At 45.3% G+C, this 14,115-nt stretch overlaps 1 protein-coding gene and 1 long non-coding RNA gene across 2 annotated transcripts; one reads left to right on the forward strand and one right to left on the reverse strand.

The window, feature by feature from the left end:
* Positions 1–641: 641 nt before the first annotated feature.
* LOC119708767 (tetraspanin-7-like) lies at positions 642–4,367 on the reverse strand. The gene has a single exon (XM_038155576.1). The coding sequence runs from the start codon at positions 4,230–4,232 to the stop codon at positions 3,516–3,518; it is 717 nt and encodes a 238-aa protein (XP_038011504.1). The 5' UTR covers positions 4,233–4,367; the 3' UTR covers positions 642–3,515.
* Positions 4,368–10,769: 6,402 nt separating this feature from the next.
* LOC119708369 lies at positions 10,770–12,946 on the forward strand. The gene is made up of 3 exons (XR_005259062.1): positions 10,770–10,917; positions 11,047–11,199; positions 12,438–12,946. It is a non-coding gene; the product is annotated as an uncharacterized LOC119708369 (long non-coding RNA).
* Positions 12,947–14,115: the final 1,169 nt, after the last annotated feature.

Here is a 14,115-nt window from a genome sequence, read left to right on the forward strand (position 1 = left end):
GAAGCACAATGGGTGCACAACCAATGAAATACTCACTGCTGCTGTCAAAAGGCTTACCCTACAAAGACTGAAACAGAAGGAAAGAGAAGAATCACAGGATATCGTACCACTAGGTTGTTTTGCACTCTAGTTTGCTTTGAATGTCTTTCCCTAGTATCATCCTGAAAAGCTTAAAATTCAAGGAGACAACGTGACTGTCACTAACTTTTCAAGCTGCACAAAGTAAACAGTGGCATTTAAAAGTAAACTATGCACACATTGGAAGGCCAATTGTTTAAGTTTTCTAACCCCAGAATAGCCATCTCTTATTTAAAAATTCACCTGTTCTTATTTAAAAATTCATCTGTTATAAAGGCCATTTTTAGTTCTGGTTTTCTGTAACACAAAGTTTAGCTACAGCAAATAATTCATATTGGATGAAATATGAAAGCACTTTTGAAGTTTGAAAGATTTATGCTCTTAGCATTCTAGATCAGCATTATAAAATAGTCCTTGTTTCATAACAAGGGTCTAATCTTAGCACCCTGTTAATCCTAAATCTCACTTTGTCCAAACAACAGAGCTGTTGTTTCTACAACTGCTACACAGCTTGCTCCTTGATTTGAATAGCAGTAATGTTAAAATCTATATCAGCCTGTTGTAAAAAAAGGTATGATCTTTTATTAAAATATACCATTTTGATGAGTGACTTCAAAGTTGAAGTGGATGACAGAAGACAAACACATATTCCAGCAAGGGATAGATGGTGCTTTCCAGAGTAACATTTTTCCAGTTACAGCCATTTTGACCATCCAGAACAAAATGAACCTTGAATCCAGCTAAATTTTAAAACATAAAGTAAGATTTGGTCACTGAGCAAAAAGAATTCCAGACAATTGAAACAGCTACTGGGAATCTCTTAATCTGGAAATTATAATTAGAGAAGAATGGCATTTCTTTCTTACAATTACAAAAGCTAATGTTGTTAATTCTAGGAACTGGCAATAAACATTCAACTAACACTCACAGGCAGTTCATTAAATCTTTGGTGATATAAATATATTTAGCACTTACATGGTCATTGCCAAGGTTTATCCTATTTTAGTGAGGGCAAGAGTGCAGGATGATGGTTTACATTTTTAATTATTCATTGCATTCAGCTGATGTCCTCACATTCAGACCTGATCACCATACAAACATACACTGGTATGTGTCAAACTTACTCTTATTCCTATTTTGATATTCTTAGCAACTTAAAACCAGAACAAATTCACTGAAGTGCATATATACACTATGTTTGAATGTGTTTTAACAGAGTACTTCATTTTGACCGACTGCAATGTGTCACATAAAGCAACAAGGGTTAAAATAAGAAATAATTTTAGTCAGCAGTGAAGTAAAAATAAGAGTAATGTCATATTCTTGTAAATTTTCAGAGCCTATTTACTCAAATAAAGAAGATCATTTTATAAACCCAGTGCAATTCCATGTCCCTTTCCCACACTCTCCACAATGCCTGTTTTATTGCATTTATAGCGGATTTTTTGAATAACAATTTAAAAAACCCACAACATGCTTCTGTCTCTACATTTCAATGTACACTTCATTTCGCTTGCATTTAGTTACACCTTGTGTAGACATTCAGCGAGGCAAAAATTCTGAGTTGGCACAGTGACCTGTTTTACTCTTAGCAGCTGCTAAACTTTATTTCTCAAGTACCATTTACCATACAAACTATACTTTTCGCCCATTGTTAAAATTGTACAACATCATCTTGACTTCCAGAAAATAACAGGAGCTCCACTACTGCATAGCTAAAAAAAATATACAGGGACAATTACAAGCAAAATTAAAACATATATTTTGTAAAATAATAAACATAAGCCCTCAAAAATAAGGCATTGTTTTGCCTATAAAGAGAGATTCCTAACCCATTTCCAGGGTCCACTCATGCAGATGAATACCCAAATGACTGCAAAGACTGTTCACACTACACTGTTAACCTGGAACATGATTATCACAGCCAAATAGCCACCTAATACATGAAAAAAAGCCTTGCCCTCAAAGTTGCTCCACTCCTCCCATGACGCTACCAGTCATCTTCTTTACTCATTTGACCATTCTCCACAGCTTTGCAAGCCACTTCCTAAGAGATGCCATGTTCTGGAGCTCCTTTGTGATTCTTTGATTGTTTTCTGAAATCATTCCTCCCGTTTGCTGGTTAAGGTGGACATGTCTTTGTGCTGTGAGGTAGAGAAATACATAGAAGTAGAGTTCACAAGTTTTAAGGAAGTGGAAAGAAGCCGGAGTTAAGCTCTGAAAGACCAGCACCCTCTGAAGTGCATGGCTTGCTTTTCCTCAATCTCCAAATGCAAACCCAGATCTGTTGCAAAAAATCAAAATCTTGTAGATTTATATTGCTGTCTGACCTGAATACACTCAGAGCTACACAGCAAGTCTAGGGGATTTACTCTCAGGTTGTGTACAGGTCTGGCTTAAAAAATGTAGGTGGGGGCAGACTTCAGAGACAGATCCTTGGAGAGAGGAAAAATGTTAGAGTCTGAGGGCTGTTTTTTAGAACCCTTCTATAAAACAGTCAGCCTGTTCCAGTCATCCTGATGTTAACAGTAAGAGTCCAAAGCAAAGTTCTGAAGGACATTGAACCTTTCCCTCCTCTTGCCACCCCTCATCACATCTGATCATACAGCTTTTGCCATCTTCTTGTACGACAGGGACCAAGGTTTTAGGTCTTTTCAGCCCCGCAAAGACGTATATAAAAGCAGTCACACACTGGCTAAGAAGACAGGCATATCCTGAAGGAGGGAGTAACACTTAGGGCTGCAGCTCCACCTTTAGATAGAAATCGGCATCGGAAACACCAACGGCGGGAAAAGCACCCGTAGCAGCTGGACAGCTGGAATATACCCACAGCAAAGGTAGGATATCTGCGGCAGTGGGATGCACGATGCTGGACAGTCCCTCAAGCAGTTCTCAGTGCCAGCTGCTGGCATGGCTGTCTGGGCACCCCTGGACCAGGGCTGCCCCTCGTGCACTCCAGCAGCTTTCCAGTAACATCATTTCCAGTCTCAGAAGAATACTCAGACGGTGTAATGTCAAGAGACACCTCTCTTGCTCTCCTAGACCCTCTACTCTTTTCTGGTCACATTTAGGTGCCTTGGTGTGTACATCACCCAGAAAACTGGCCAGCCTTGCCTCAGATGTCCCTGCTGCCTCAGAGAGTGATGTCTGTCCATGCTGCCACCATTCCCTGCAGAAGTTGTCCAGAGGCTCCAGTGGGGACCTGCTGCCCTGCAGGACACATGGCCAGGCCAGGAGGCACCTTCCCAGCACCTTCCCCTCTGAAGGACTTGAGGTGCTCATTGCACACCTAACACAGGCTCCAGAGGAACGGAGCCTGGAGGAGGATGCTCAAGTGGAAATGGTGAATCTGAAGGAAGAATATTCCCAGTGGGATGTACTCTGATATGTAGGAAAGAAGAGAGCTGGAGGGGACTAGGGGCAGGAGCGGGGGGATCTCAGCGAGGGGTGGTGATGCCCAGCAGGTGGGCAGGGACGCGGGCAGCCAGCAGGCAGGCCAGCACAATGCCGACGAGCTGCAGCAGCGCCAGCCCCAGGGCAGCGGTGGCAACACAGAGCATGTTGCTGCCGACGAAGGCGGACACCGTGCCGAAGCAGCCGTCGCGGTGCAGCCCGCGCGGGTCGGGCGGGCCGCGCTGGCAGCCGCGGCGGGCCCGGCAGCAGCTGAGGGGCACCGAGCCGTTCTGCTGCAGCCCCCAGGGCGAGGCCAGCCAGTCGCGGTAGCTCTCCACACCGCAGCAGGACAAGGCGCGCTGCAGCGCGTCCAGGGCGTCCGCCACGCCGTCGTCGTCCCCGTAGGCCAGCAGCGCCTGGCGCAGCCCCTGCTGGAAGCCCCGCGCCAGCGACCGGCGGTACAGCAGCGCCGAGAGCCCGGCCGCCAGCCCCGCCGCCAGCACGGCCGCCAGGAAGGCGCTGTAGGCGCGCAGGAGTCCCCGGTGCTCCGTAGCGGCGCCGAAGCATCCCAGGAAGCCCCAGATGATGACAGCGACGCCGGTGGCCAAGAGGATGGCGGGGGCGCTGGGGTAGCCGCTGGCCGACAGCGCCAAGTAACTGCCCAGAGACACCTTGGCCCAGAGGCCGATGATGAGCATGGTCAGCCCCGCTGCCCAGAAGACGAAGCTGAAGGCCATGAGGGACAGCTTGAGCAGGGTCATGGTGCCCTCGGGCCCTGCTGTCGTGGGGAGGGCGGTGGCGCTCACGGTGAGGGCCTCCCGGTGCCGCCGGGCGGTGCGGAGCACGGGCCCTTCGGCGCTGCTCGAGGCGCGGCCCCGCCGGCTCCCCGGCCGCCGTCCGTGCCGCCCGGTGCCAGTGCCGCCGCTCCTCCGCCCCGTCCCCTTTTGAGGGCGCGGCCGGGGCGGGCCGGCGGCGCTGGGCCGCGCTGCGGGGCGCGGCGGGGGGGTCGGGCCGCCCGGGGCGAGCAGCTGCCCCGCGCTCCCCGGGCTCCGCTCTCGCCTCCCCGGGAGAAGTAAACGGGTGCGGGTGGCAGCTGCCCCCGCCCTCGGCCGAAAACATTCTGTGCGTCAAACAGTGCGTTAAACTTTAATGGCATGTGCTGCAACCCAGGCTTACCCTGGGCAAGGGACTAAACTTTTATAAGCACTACTTAGCACACAGATAACCCACAGGAGGCATAACAAGAGGTTTTGGCTTTATTTCTTTTACTGCATCAAGCTGTACTATTAGGACCCTTTGTAGAAATAAGCATAAATCTGTACCTGAATATTAACTAACTACACGTTCAGTCAGTCACTCAGTTTAGATTTTCCCAGCTGGAAACTATTTTCAGTGTGGCCTGGCCCTCTTAAATATTCATTTGATTTAGCCTGTGATAACACTGAGCCGCTGAGAAGACATTAAACCACGGCAAGGTACTGTTATGTAACTAGCAGCCCAGTAAGCTACAAGAAGAGATTCCATCATCAATGTTGTCTCATTGCAAAAGAGCATAAGGTAAGCTAATCCTACAAGTCCAGTTAAAAAAAATTTAGTAGGAAACTGTAAATGAAACAGTGTCTCAGAGGTAGAATTAGCATCTCCAGGGGTTTAGTTTCTATGTGCAAGAGTCACACTGAAAAAACAAGGCCGGAGTACCCTGTGGTTCACATCTTTATCAAACCCTTTTGGGACTGAATGCTGAGGTTTACTTGTGTTTCAGTGGTAACATTTTCTTGATTTCTTTCTGTTACAGATTTAGGGAGGGAAAGGAGGTGCTTTATGTGTCAAATTTTAATGCACAGGTTTAATGTGCAACCAGAAACTCATAGTTGTCAAACCATTAATATAGCACAATCATAACTGAAAAATCACTTGTTCTTTATTAGAGGCCTTGAATTCTGTCCATTCTCATAATCCATGCTCCTGGAACTGTTTGGGTAAGTAGAGGAGGTAGGATTGGACTCCTTGAGTGTATGTGAAGTCATAAATGATGAAACAGCTTCAGTGTCTGAAAAATAAACTTACTAGAATAACTTGATTTTTCAGACATTGGCAAAATCATAAATTATGCTTACATCTTAGTAAGAAAATGGTTAAAGGATCTCATGAAATCAAACAAGCAAATAAATTTTTATTGTCTTACATGTGACATGTAGACTGACAATCCAGTGAGAAGTGATGTTCCATTCCATGTTATTTTGGAGAGCAAAGTGTTGTGGAAATACCATAAGAAGGGAGGACTCAGATGTGCTTAACCCCCTAACAGCAGCAATACCGATTATCAAAGAGTGGTTACAAACTTGGTGGGAAATACACTGAGATTGACCCTGGAAAATGCAAACTAATATATCCTAGAGAAAACTGGTGCTTAGTGACAGCAAGAAGCTGCCTGCTAAACTGCATCTGAAGGCCATGTGGGTGATACCTAATTAGGCAGTTCTCTGCAATACTATTTGGCAAGGAAAAGCCGTCTGCTTGAAGCATGAATTTTCCTGTTTCTTTGCTCTTCTGGCTTGATAATATCTTAAGTGTTACATCTTCTTCCTGGCAGATGCATAGTGATTTTGATTTAAAGTGATCATCTCAACTTCCTGTGAAGTTTTTTTTTTGTTGGAGTTTACGCTTGAAATTCCGAAGTGACTATTTGCCATCACTCTGTAACAGAGGGGAAGAACAATGCAGGGATTCTTCATGGCTTTTCAAGGAAACTGAGCCTTTTTGTGGTTCTTAGTTCATGACTACTTAAGGTACCTCTGGCTAGAAGAATGAGCAGCAGTACAGGAGCTCTACCACAAAAAAAAAAAAAATGGGTAGCAAGAGTGTAGTATTGTGCATTTATATTTTGTAATACTTTGTAATCGCATGATTTTATATTCCCTTATTGTTCCCAAACGTTTTTCCCAGAGTGTGCCTCTTCCCTTTTGCCTATCTAGGCATTTCCTTTTGCTGAGATCATCCCCAAACCCCCCTCCCTGGTTTCCTTGTCAATCACTTGCTATCCCATCCCCTATATCCAGAATTTTCGGACAAAGTCATCAGGTGATTTGCTAGGGACCAAAGGTCAGCCCCCCAACTACTGTCCTATACGTTATCTCAAATGTCCATTCCCCATGGCCTGATGCCTGGGGGATCTTTATTGGTCAAGCAATGTATATACCTTCCGTTCCCTCCCATCTTTAAATGTAGCCTCCGCATTTCCCTCGGGCCTCTGAGCTAGAGGCACCCCCCCCCCGGAGGCAACCAGGGTCCCTCTGGGGCTCTGAATAAACCTTGGTTTGGCCTCCTGCTGAGAGTCGCCCTTTTATCTTCTACTGCTGTCTCCAGAATTCTCTCTGCTGCAAAGGCAAACAGCCTAACAGCCACCAGCACCCCCGGGCACGAGAGAGTGTCCCCCCGCTGTCTGTCTGTTTTGGGGGTTGCCCCCCCGCTGTGTGCCAGCTGGGGCCAGCTGGGGTTTGCTGAGAAGGCTCCCAGATAGAGATGGAGACACAAGAGTAGCTTTAAAAAGTATTGGTTTAATGTTCTCAAGTGTATTTTCCTTAGACATCTGAATGAGATTTTCATGTCATGATTTACAGAGAGGTACTATAGCTGCTAAAGTACCTGCCTATTTACCTTGGGGAAAACTAGAAGTCCTAGGATGCCAGCATAGTGTTCTGCTGGTGTTATACTAGTGTACCTTTTATGTTATAACTATTTGTTATTGGTAGTTTATTGTCTGGCAATATGCTTAAGAGCTTCTCCCATAGACAAGATGCCTACTGGGCGGGGTCCCTGTAAATACAAAACAAAAGCGTCTCCTATAGTAAAGTCTGGTATTGTAATGCTTCGTCATGTTGAGTGATTTCTTATACCATAAATTCAGGTCCATTGAGTTCAATAGAACTGTTAATAGGAAAAGCAGTGTTTCAGTGTAAGATAAGTTATCTAATTACGACTGAAATCACTTTTATGTAAAACTGAAAGTTATCTTTATTTTAAATTGAATCAGATGAAACAGAAGTCGTGGTTTTACAGACTCTCAGGGCTGTGCAGCATGGAAGTGATGCAAGTCCAGGTAGAATGGGAAAAGATGAACTTGGGGAAAGAGAATTTCCCCTTGATCTTTCCATTCATTCTGGAAGGAAATGTGTCAACATTTCATAACAGAACTCACTTCCAGTTGCAGGGACCTTCAGGGAAAATCAATAGATATGAAACACCACGTATTACTTGCCCCATCATAAACCCTTGGTCCAAGAGGAAATATTGGATAAGGTGCTTCTGCTCATCAGCAGACTCAGAGATGCAGCCTGGGCAGAGCAGAGAGGCATCCAGGTGGGGTTCCTAAAGGCTTGCATAGCTGAGCAGATGTCTCCACCTGCAGCAACTATGATCCTAAGGAAGAACTCAACCTACTGATCCTTGGAATGTACTAATGTATTTCAGCAACTCTCCTAGCACAAGTGTTTTTTTTTTTTCACAGCAGGTTTATTTTAGGAACTCAGGTGTATAATCTTTGCTATATATCAGTTACTTTGCTATTAATAGCAATGATCAGAGATGCTTTGAATTATTGATTTACTTCTAATGTGTTTTTTAACCTTAAAATAAAGCCCAAAATCTAATTTTAGCTGTACCTTCCCTGTAACTAGAGGAAAATATGATCCATGCCTTGAGCAAGTATCTCAAGAAAAAATTCAATGCACTTTCCACTTACCCCACAGAAAATTATTATATGCTGGACATCAGATACATTTCAACACTAGTATGTCCAAATAGCATGCAGGCTAGGTTGGTGGTAACATGCCAAAATACCACATCCAAGGAATTAAAAAAAAAGTAGATCTTTAAACTTTTCAGGGAGCAATGGGAGAACAAGATAAGATTAAACATTGGCAAATTTTACACCTAATTTGAAAATATTTGAACATATTTCTACTAATTGTCTGTTTTCACTTGTTGTATTAGGAGCTGAGGGTATTAAGCATTTCACATATGTGCATAGTGACAGCAGTTCAGTGTACTTGGCAAGTCATCATTCACCTAACACCTACACTTATCAATACAGATTTCCATACTTGAGATTTACAAGACCTGCAGCAACAAAAATTTCTTCCACTTCTCATTTGGTTGGTATAATTCTGTTTCACCTTTGCTGGGTTTGAAAGTTAATGACCTTATTTCTTTATAGCCCCTTTTCCTGTCTTATCTTAAACAAATGCCATTATACTAGTTGTGGAGTAGCCAATCCAAAACAGAGTAAATTAGGATAAATTAGGGAGTCACATTGCATAGCACAACCACTTCTCTGTTTAATTTTATCACAACAGTGGAGGCTTCCAGTTCACAAATGCTGATGCAAAGGAGGAGAATGTTCCTCTCTGGATGCATAAAAGAGACCCCAATACACCATGTATTTTATTTTGTTATGTAATCAATGGACAGTATATATCACTTTTTAGTGATATTGTAAGTGTAGCTTTATGGAATGAACAAAAGATAATGCAAACAACCCGATGTATAGAGGTGATCTATATGTTGCCTGTAATGTGCTTTTATCAAAAAATAAAAATACCTATCAGTAGTGCCTTGCTTCTTACTGGTGCTTGGCACAGGGTTAGTAGGGAAAAGGAATATTTGGTTACAAGCAAGGTTCATGCTTTCTGTGCCCCTGGGTGAGGAATTGGGAAGGAAGTGCCATGGATAATGGCACTACTGAAGCATTTAGCAGAAAACAGGTCCAGTGCAACGGCAGGTATTCCACATGTACCTGCTGACTCCTACCTGCACACGGATCCTCTTCGTCTCTGCAGTACTTCTGTGTTTGGGCAGACCTTGCCATCACAGGGGAGGACAAGGTGACCACACACACTGTGTGTGGGCTGGTGAAAGAGCACCACTCTCATGCTGGGGTCACTCAAACCCGTGTCCTTGCTGAGGTGAATGGTTACAGCTTTTCTGTAACGCAACAACAGCACAACAGCAGAGGTTTTTCCAAGCCTTGGGGCCTGGATCCATGTTCTTTTACAGCTTCCTTGAACTGCTCACATGAAGTGTGCTGTCCTCAAGCAAGCATTGCTCTTGCCTGCTGTAAAGGTCAGGAAAGGCTTATTGAAAGGAAACAGCCTGCGTGCAAACAACACCCCACACTGGCATCATTGCTTTAATCAGGACAACCATTTGTCAGTCTGCCTGTCCTCTCTGATACTCAGATATGAAGGATCTTGTTTTGCTCTCTTATGATGATAAAATCTTAAGTATTCTTACTATAGTTTTGTATTAAAAATGCCTGTTACGTTGTTCATTCTATAGCTTGTCTGTAGACAGTAAAGCATTAATCAGCATGGTAGAAACATGAGAACTACAAGAAGTTTTCTTACAGTTTCCCATAGGAAGAATTGCTGAAAACATTCTTCTTTTATTTTTGTGAGACATTTTTCATGTACTTTTAAAGTTACTCATCTTCATGGGATCATGAGGGGAAAGTCCTGCTTAACTAACTTAATTTTCCTTTATGACAAATTCACCCATCTAGTTGACCAAGAGAAGACAGTAGATGGGGGATTCTTTTTATCTTGGCAAAGCTCTCACAGTCTCTCACAGTATCCTTCTGGACAAAATGCCCAGCACACATAGCTGGATGTGTCCATAATACATAAACAGTATGATTTTATACTGTTGTAGTTTGGGTTTCTTTTCTCAAGAAAAGCAGCCAGTTTAAGCAGTAACCTGTCTGGGAGCTATTTAGGTTTTCAGATGGAGAAATTTTGTTGCAGGGCACAGGTAGCCCTTAAGCAAGTGGCTTGGGAAGTTATTGCTGTTAATTCCTATATTCTCACCAGAGATGGAGGGACAGATTACAAGAGTGCTTCTAGGCAACTCTCATGCCAGGTAGGATGGATTTGCATAAATCCTCTCAAGTTCACTAGGGGCACTAAACTCTGATTGAAGGGTGATAACTCTTTAAACTGCTCTACCAGGACCACAAGGGCAGGTGAGTGGAAGCTGTTCATTATGACCATGTGTCACATCACATGCCACAGCACATGCCACAGTCGTGACAGCCACGGTACACAGAGTATCACCATGCAATTCCAGAAGACTTTAAGCATTTGCCCATACAGAGTAACACCACACCTCATCAGACGGCTTCAGGCATCTGCCCATAGAGACTAACATCATATCACACCAGAAGGCTTCAAGTGGCTGCTCTCCTTGTCCTTTAGCCCAACCTTTTATAGTCTTCTGTTCCTGCATTGCACCTCTGTGTCCCTTTGGTGGTTGGTCAGTGCCCCTGGCCACGCCATGGCTCATTGCTTTCAGTGCTGTTCACCTGCCTTTCACAGCTGTAGTGCTTCAGGGATGAGGCTCTGCCGCAGCCACGCTCCCAGTTACCACAAACTGTGTGCCTCCAACCATGAGGTAATTTTATTCTTGATTCTTCTTCCTAATAGAGTCCTTTTCAAACTTGTCTGTGTTTAACCAGTAAGTTCTCCACCTTCTCAGAAATCTTGAGGATGTCTCCTTCCTTCTCTTCACTCTTGTCTTTAGGTGTACGCCCCAGGATTTTTTGCAGAAAATTTGAACACACTTCATTTCTTGGAAATTCCACCTCTTCGTTTCAAGGTCCATTAGAGGACACAGGCATGGGAATTGACATTCTGACTCAAATCCATGGGAGGCAATTGAATATTCTGATATGTAGTAGGTATAATTTTGGATTTTAGGTTCTGATTCTGCATTGTGCAACTACTCCCTTCTAATGAAACATGTACACGAACACAATGTTACATTAGGGTGCCCTAATGATTTTATTAACAACTTAATTCTTTTTTCAGGAGAAAGGCATTATGAAGGGACCTTTCATGTGTTAAGCACTTTTCCATCTAATCTATGAAGGTAAAAGCAGCTGGGGTTTGTGAATCAGAGTATTTCTAGATATTAGTAAGAAAGGGATTGTAATCATGTGACAGGGTTGATTTTTCTTTTAATTGAATTACATAATTAAACTAATACAATACTAAAGGTCTTGAGGCTCTCCATCTTTAGCCCACTCACCCCAAGCTCCTGGAGCCAGGTCCTGTAGCCACTGAAGTGAGAGAGAACTTTGCCAGGGACTTCAGTTGTGCAAGCTATGTCCTCAAATGAATGCAAGTACACATAAGGAGTCTTACAGCTCATGCAAATATGGGAGCTGATGAGTGGGCAAGTCGATTACAGCACTTTCACTGATTCCACATATGGAGGTAGCATGTGGGAAAATGTTTGCACCACCTGCTCAAATTAACTTACTGGTTTTTGCTTTGAATGATCTCCTGGGGAATCAGTGGAGAGCAGGAAGCACCCAGCTTTTTCAATTCCCAGTTCAATTTGCTGTAGGAAAAGCTGTTACTGCATATGTATGTCCCAAGGCTTTTGAGAACAGAGGAATTTAACAGAAAAAAACCCATTGCCAAACCAGGATTTTCAGTACAACTTTTAACCAAGTATTTGGACCCCTCATTCTATTTATTGTGTCCACATCTCACATTGACAACAGCAATGATTTTCAGTGCTTCATTAACTGGTCTTTATCTTCAACTCATTTATTTACTTATTTGCAGGGATTACAACCAAAGCCTCCCATAATACCAGACAGCTTTCAAATCTGAGGCAGACAAGTGTGCATTATGGATTGCAAACTGGCATTAATCCAGATTTTCTGCTCTGTAGCTCTAATCTTCAACTTATTAGTTGAAGACAGCACCGTGCAATTTAACTGTTCATGTGTAGACCACACATAATAGCTCTGTTGTCTCTCCTTGTCTTCCAAAGCTTATGGGGGTTAGGCTTTGTTGTGAGACTTGTGTTTATCTCTGGTGAACAGAAAGATTAATTTGTGCAATCCTCAGCTTCCTCGCAGAGGTACATCTGTGTACAATCTGTTTTGTCTTCTTTTCCAGCCTTTCCTGTAGAGCACAGGCTAATTTGCCTCCTGGACAAAGAAAGCCCAGAGCTGGTGTCTCACATCCATCTTGCTGTCACAGCAATGCCATGTTGCTTGCTCCACATGCCTCCCACACAAACGATCTCACAAAGAGCTCTGTGCCTATGCAGCTTCTGTACCCAAGCTGTGTTACTAGGAATGCCTCTGCAATGCACTGTGCTCTGCAGGTCTGCTACAAATTTAATGCAAAGGGGGAGAGCAGAGGGTAGGCATGATGCAGAGGGAGAACAGAGGAGCTGCAGCCTTTTACCCACTCTGCCATCAGCACCATCCTCCTCCACATGCATGCTGTGGACTGCACACCTGCCTAAGCCCCTGCTGCAGTCACCAGCACAGCAGCTACGGCTGGAACCGAGCTGTTAAAGCCTTGCTCACAGTCACCAGCTTCCCTTCACAGCAATCACTCGTGATGAACTGTCCCCACAACTCATGCAAATTTTAAGGGAAAATTATAAAGTCTAGAGATAGCTGAAGTAGTCTTGTGTGTGGTTTGGTTCTTCTGATTTACCAAATCAGCTTTGTTGGAGCCAGTTCCAGCCACATACAGCAGCTCTGTCGTAGCAGCAGTGTAGAAGGAACATCTCCTAGACCTTCCCAGCCTCAGGAGCAGACACACCAGTGCACGGAGGGCACTGGCTCTGGATGGCACTCTTGACATGGCAGGCTGCCATCTCTGTGCTTCCCGAGTGACAGAACAGCCGTATCCCTCCTGGGCGCAGAAGAATCGTTCGCTAACTTCCCTCTTAGCATGTTTAGATGACGCTCTTTAGGAGCAACGTGAATTCAGACCACACTCCCGATCCGAGGGAGTGAAGCACGCTGGAGGTGGCCCTCGGGTGCTTTTCTGAGCGATAACAAACATGCAGCGAGTGAGCTCGAAATGACACAAACCCGCGCCTCCTCCAGGGAGGACGGTCAAAGAAATTCCGCGAAGCTGCTAGTCCTTCTGCCTTTCTTCTGCCTCGCACTCTGAGATGGATGGTGTCTCCCAGAAAAGCAAACTGAGTGCGGGGCGCGGGGCTCTGGAGGCTCTGGGGTGTCCCCGGCGCCGCCCGCGGCCGCAGCATCCCCGAGCGGCGCTGACGGAGCGCGGCCGGCAGGGGGCGGCGCAGCCCCGCGGCACTGCCGCTGCCCCGGGCCCCGCCGCGTCCCCGCCCCTGCTCCCTTCCCCCTTCCCTCTGCCCCCTTCCCCCTGCTCCCCGCCCCTGCTCCCTTCCACCTTCCCTCTGCCCTCTTCCCTCTGCCCCCTGCCGCTGCCCCAGCGCGCCCGTGACACGCTCCCGTCGCCATCCCGATGAGCCATGGTCACAGCACCCCGCCTTACTCCCGGGCTGGAAACGCCAGAGGTGGTGGGGAAGGATCCTGCTGATCTGAGGAGTGCTCAGCAGTGATGGGTCCCGGTGAGTTTTCCAGGCAGTGTGCAGTACCAACCCCAACCAAGTATCCATGAGGCGGGGATTTCTCACGGAGAAAATCTTAAAAACTCTCTAATCTAGAGAAGGCGAGAGAAGAAGGTGTGACAACGTTTAAACCGGTGAAGGCTCCTACAAAGGGAAAGTTGTCCTCCAGTCCCACAGAGCACGAGCTACTGGGCTTGGAAACAAGCAAACACCAGTTTAGGTCAGATGCTTGAA

Source organism: Motacilla alba, chromosome 1A (assembly GCF_015832195.1).
Source record: "Motacilla alba alba isolate MOTALB_02 chromosome 1A, Motacilla_alba_V1.0_pri, whole genome shotgun sequence".
Classification (NCBI taxonomy): domain Eukaryota; kingdom Metazoa; phylum Chordata; class Aves; order Passeriformes; family Motacillidae; genus Motacilla; species Motacilla alba.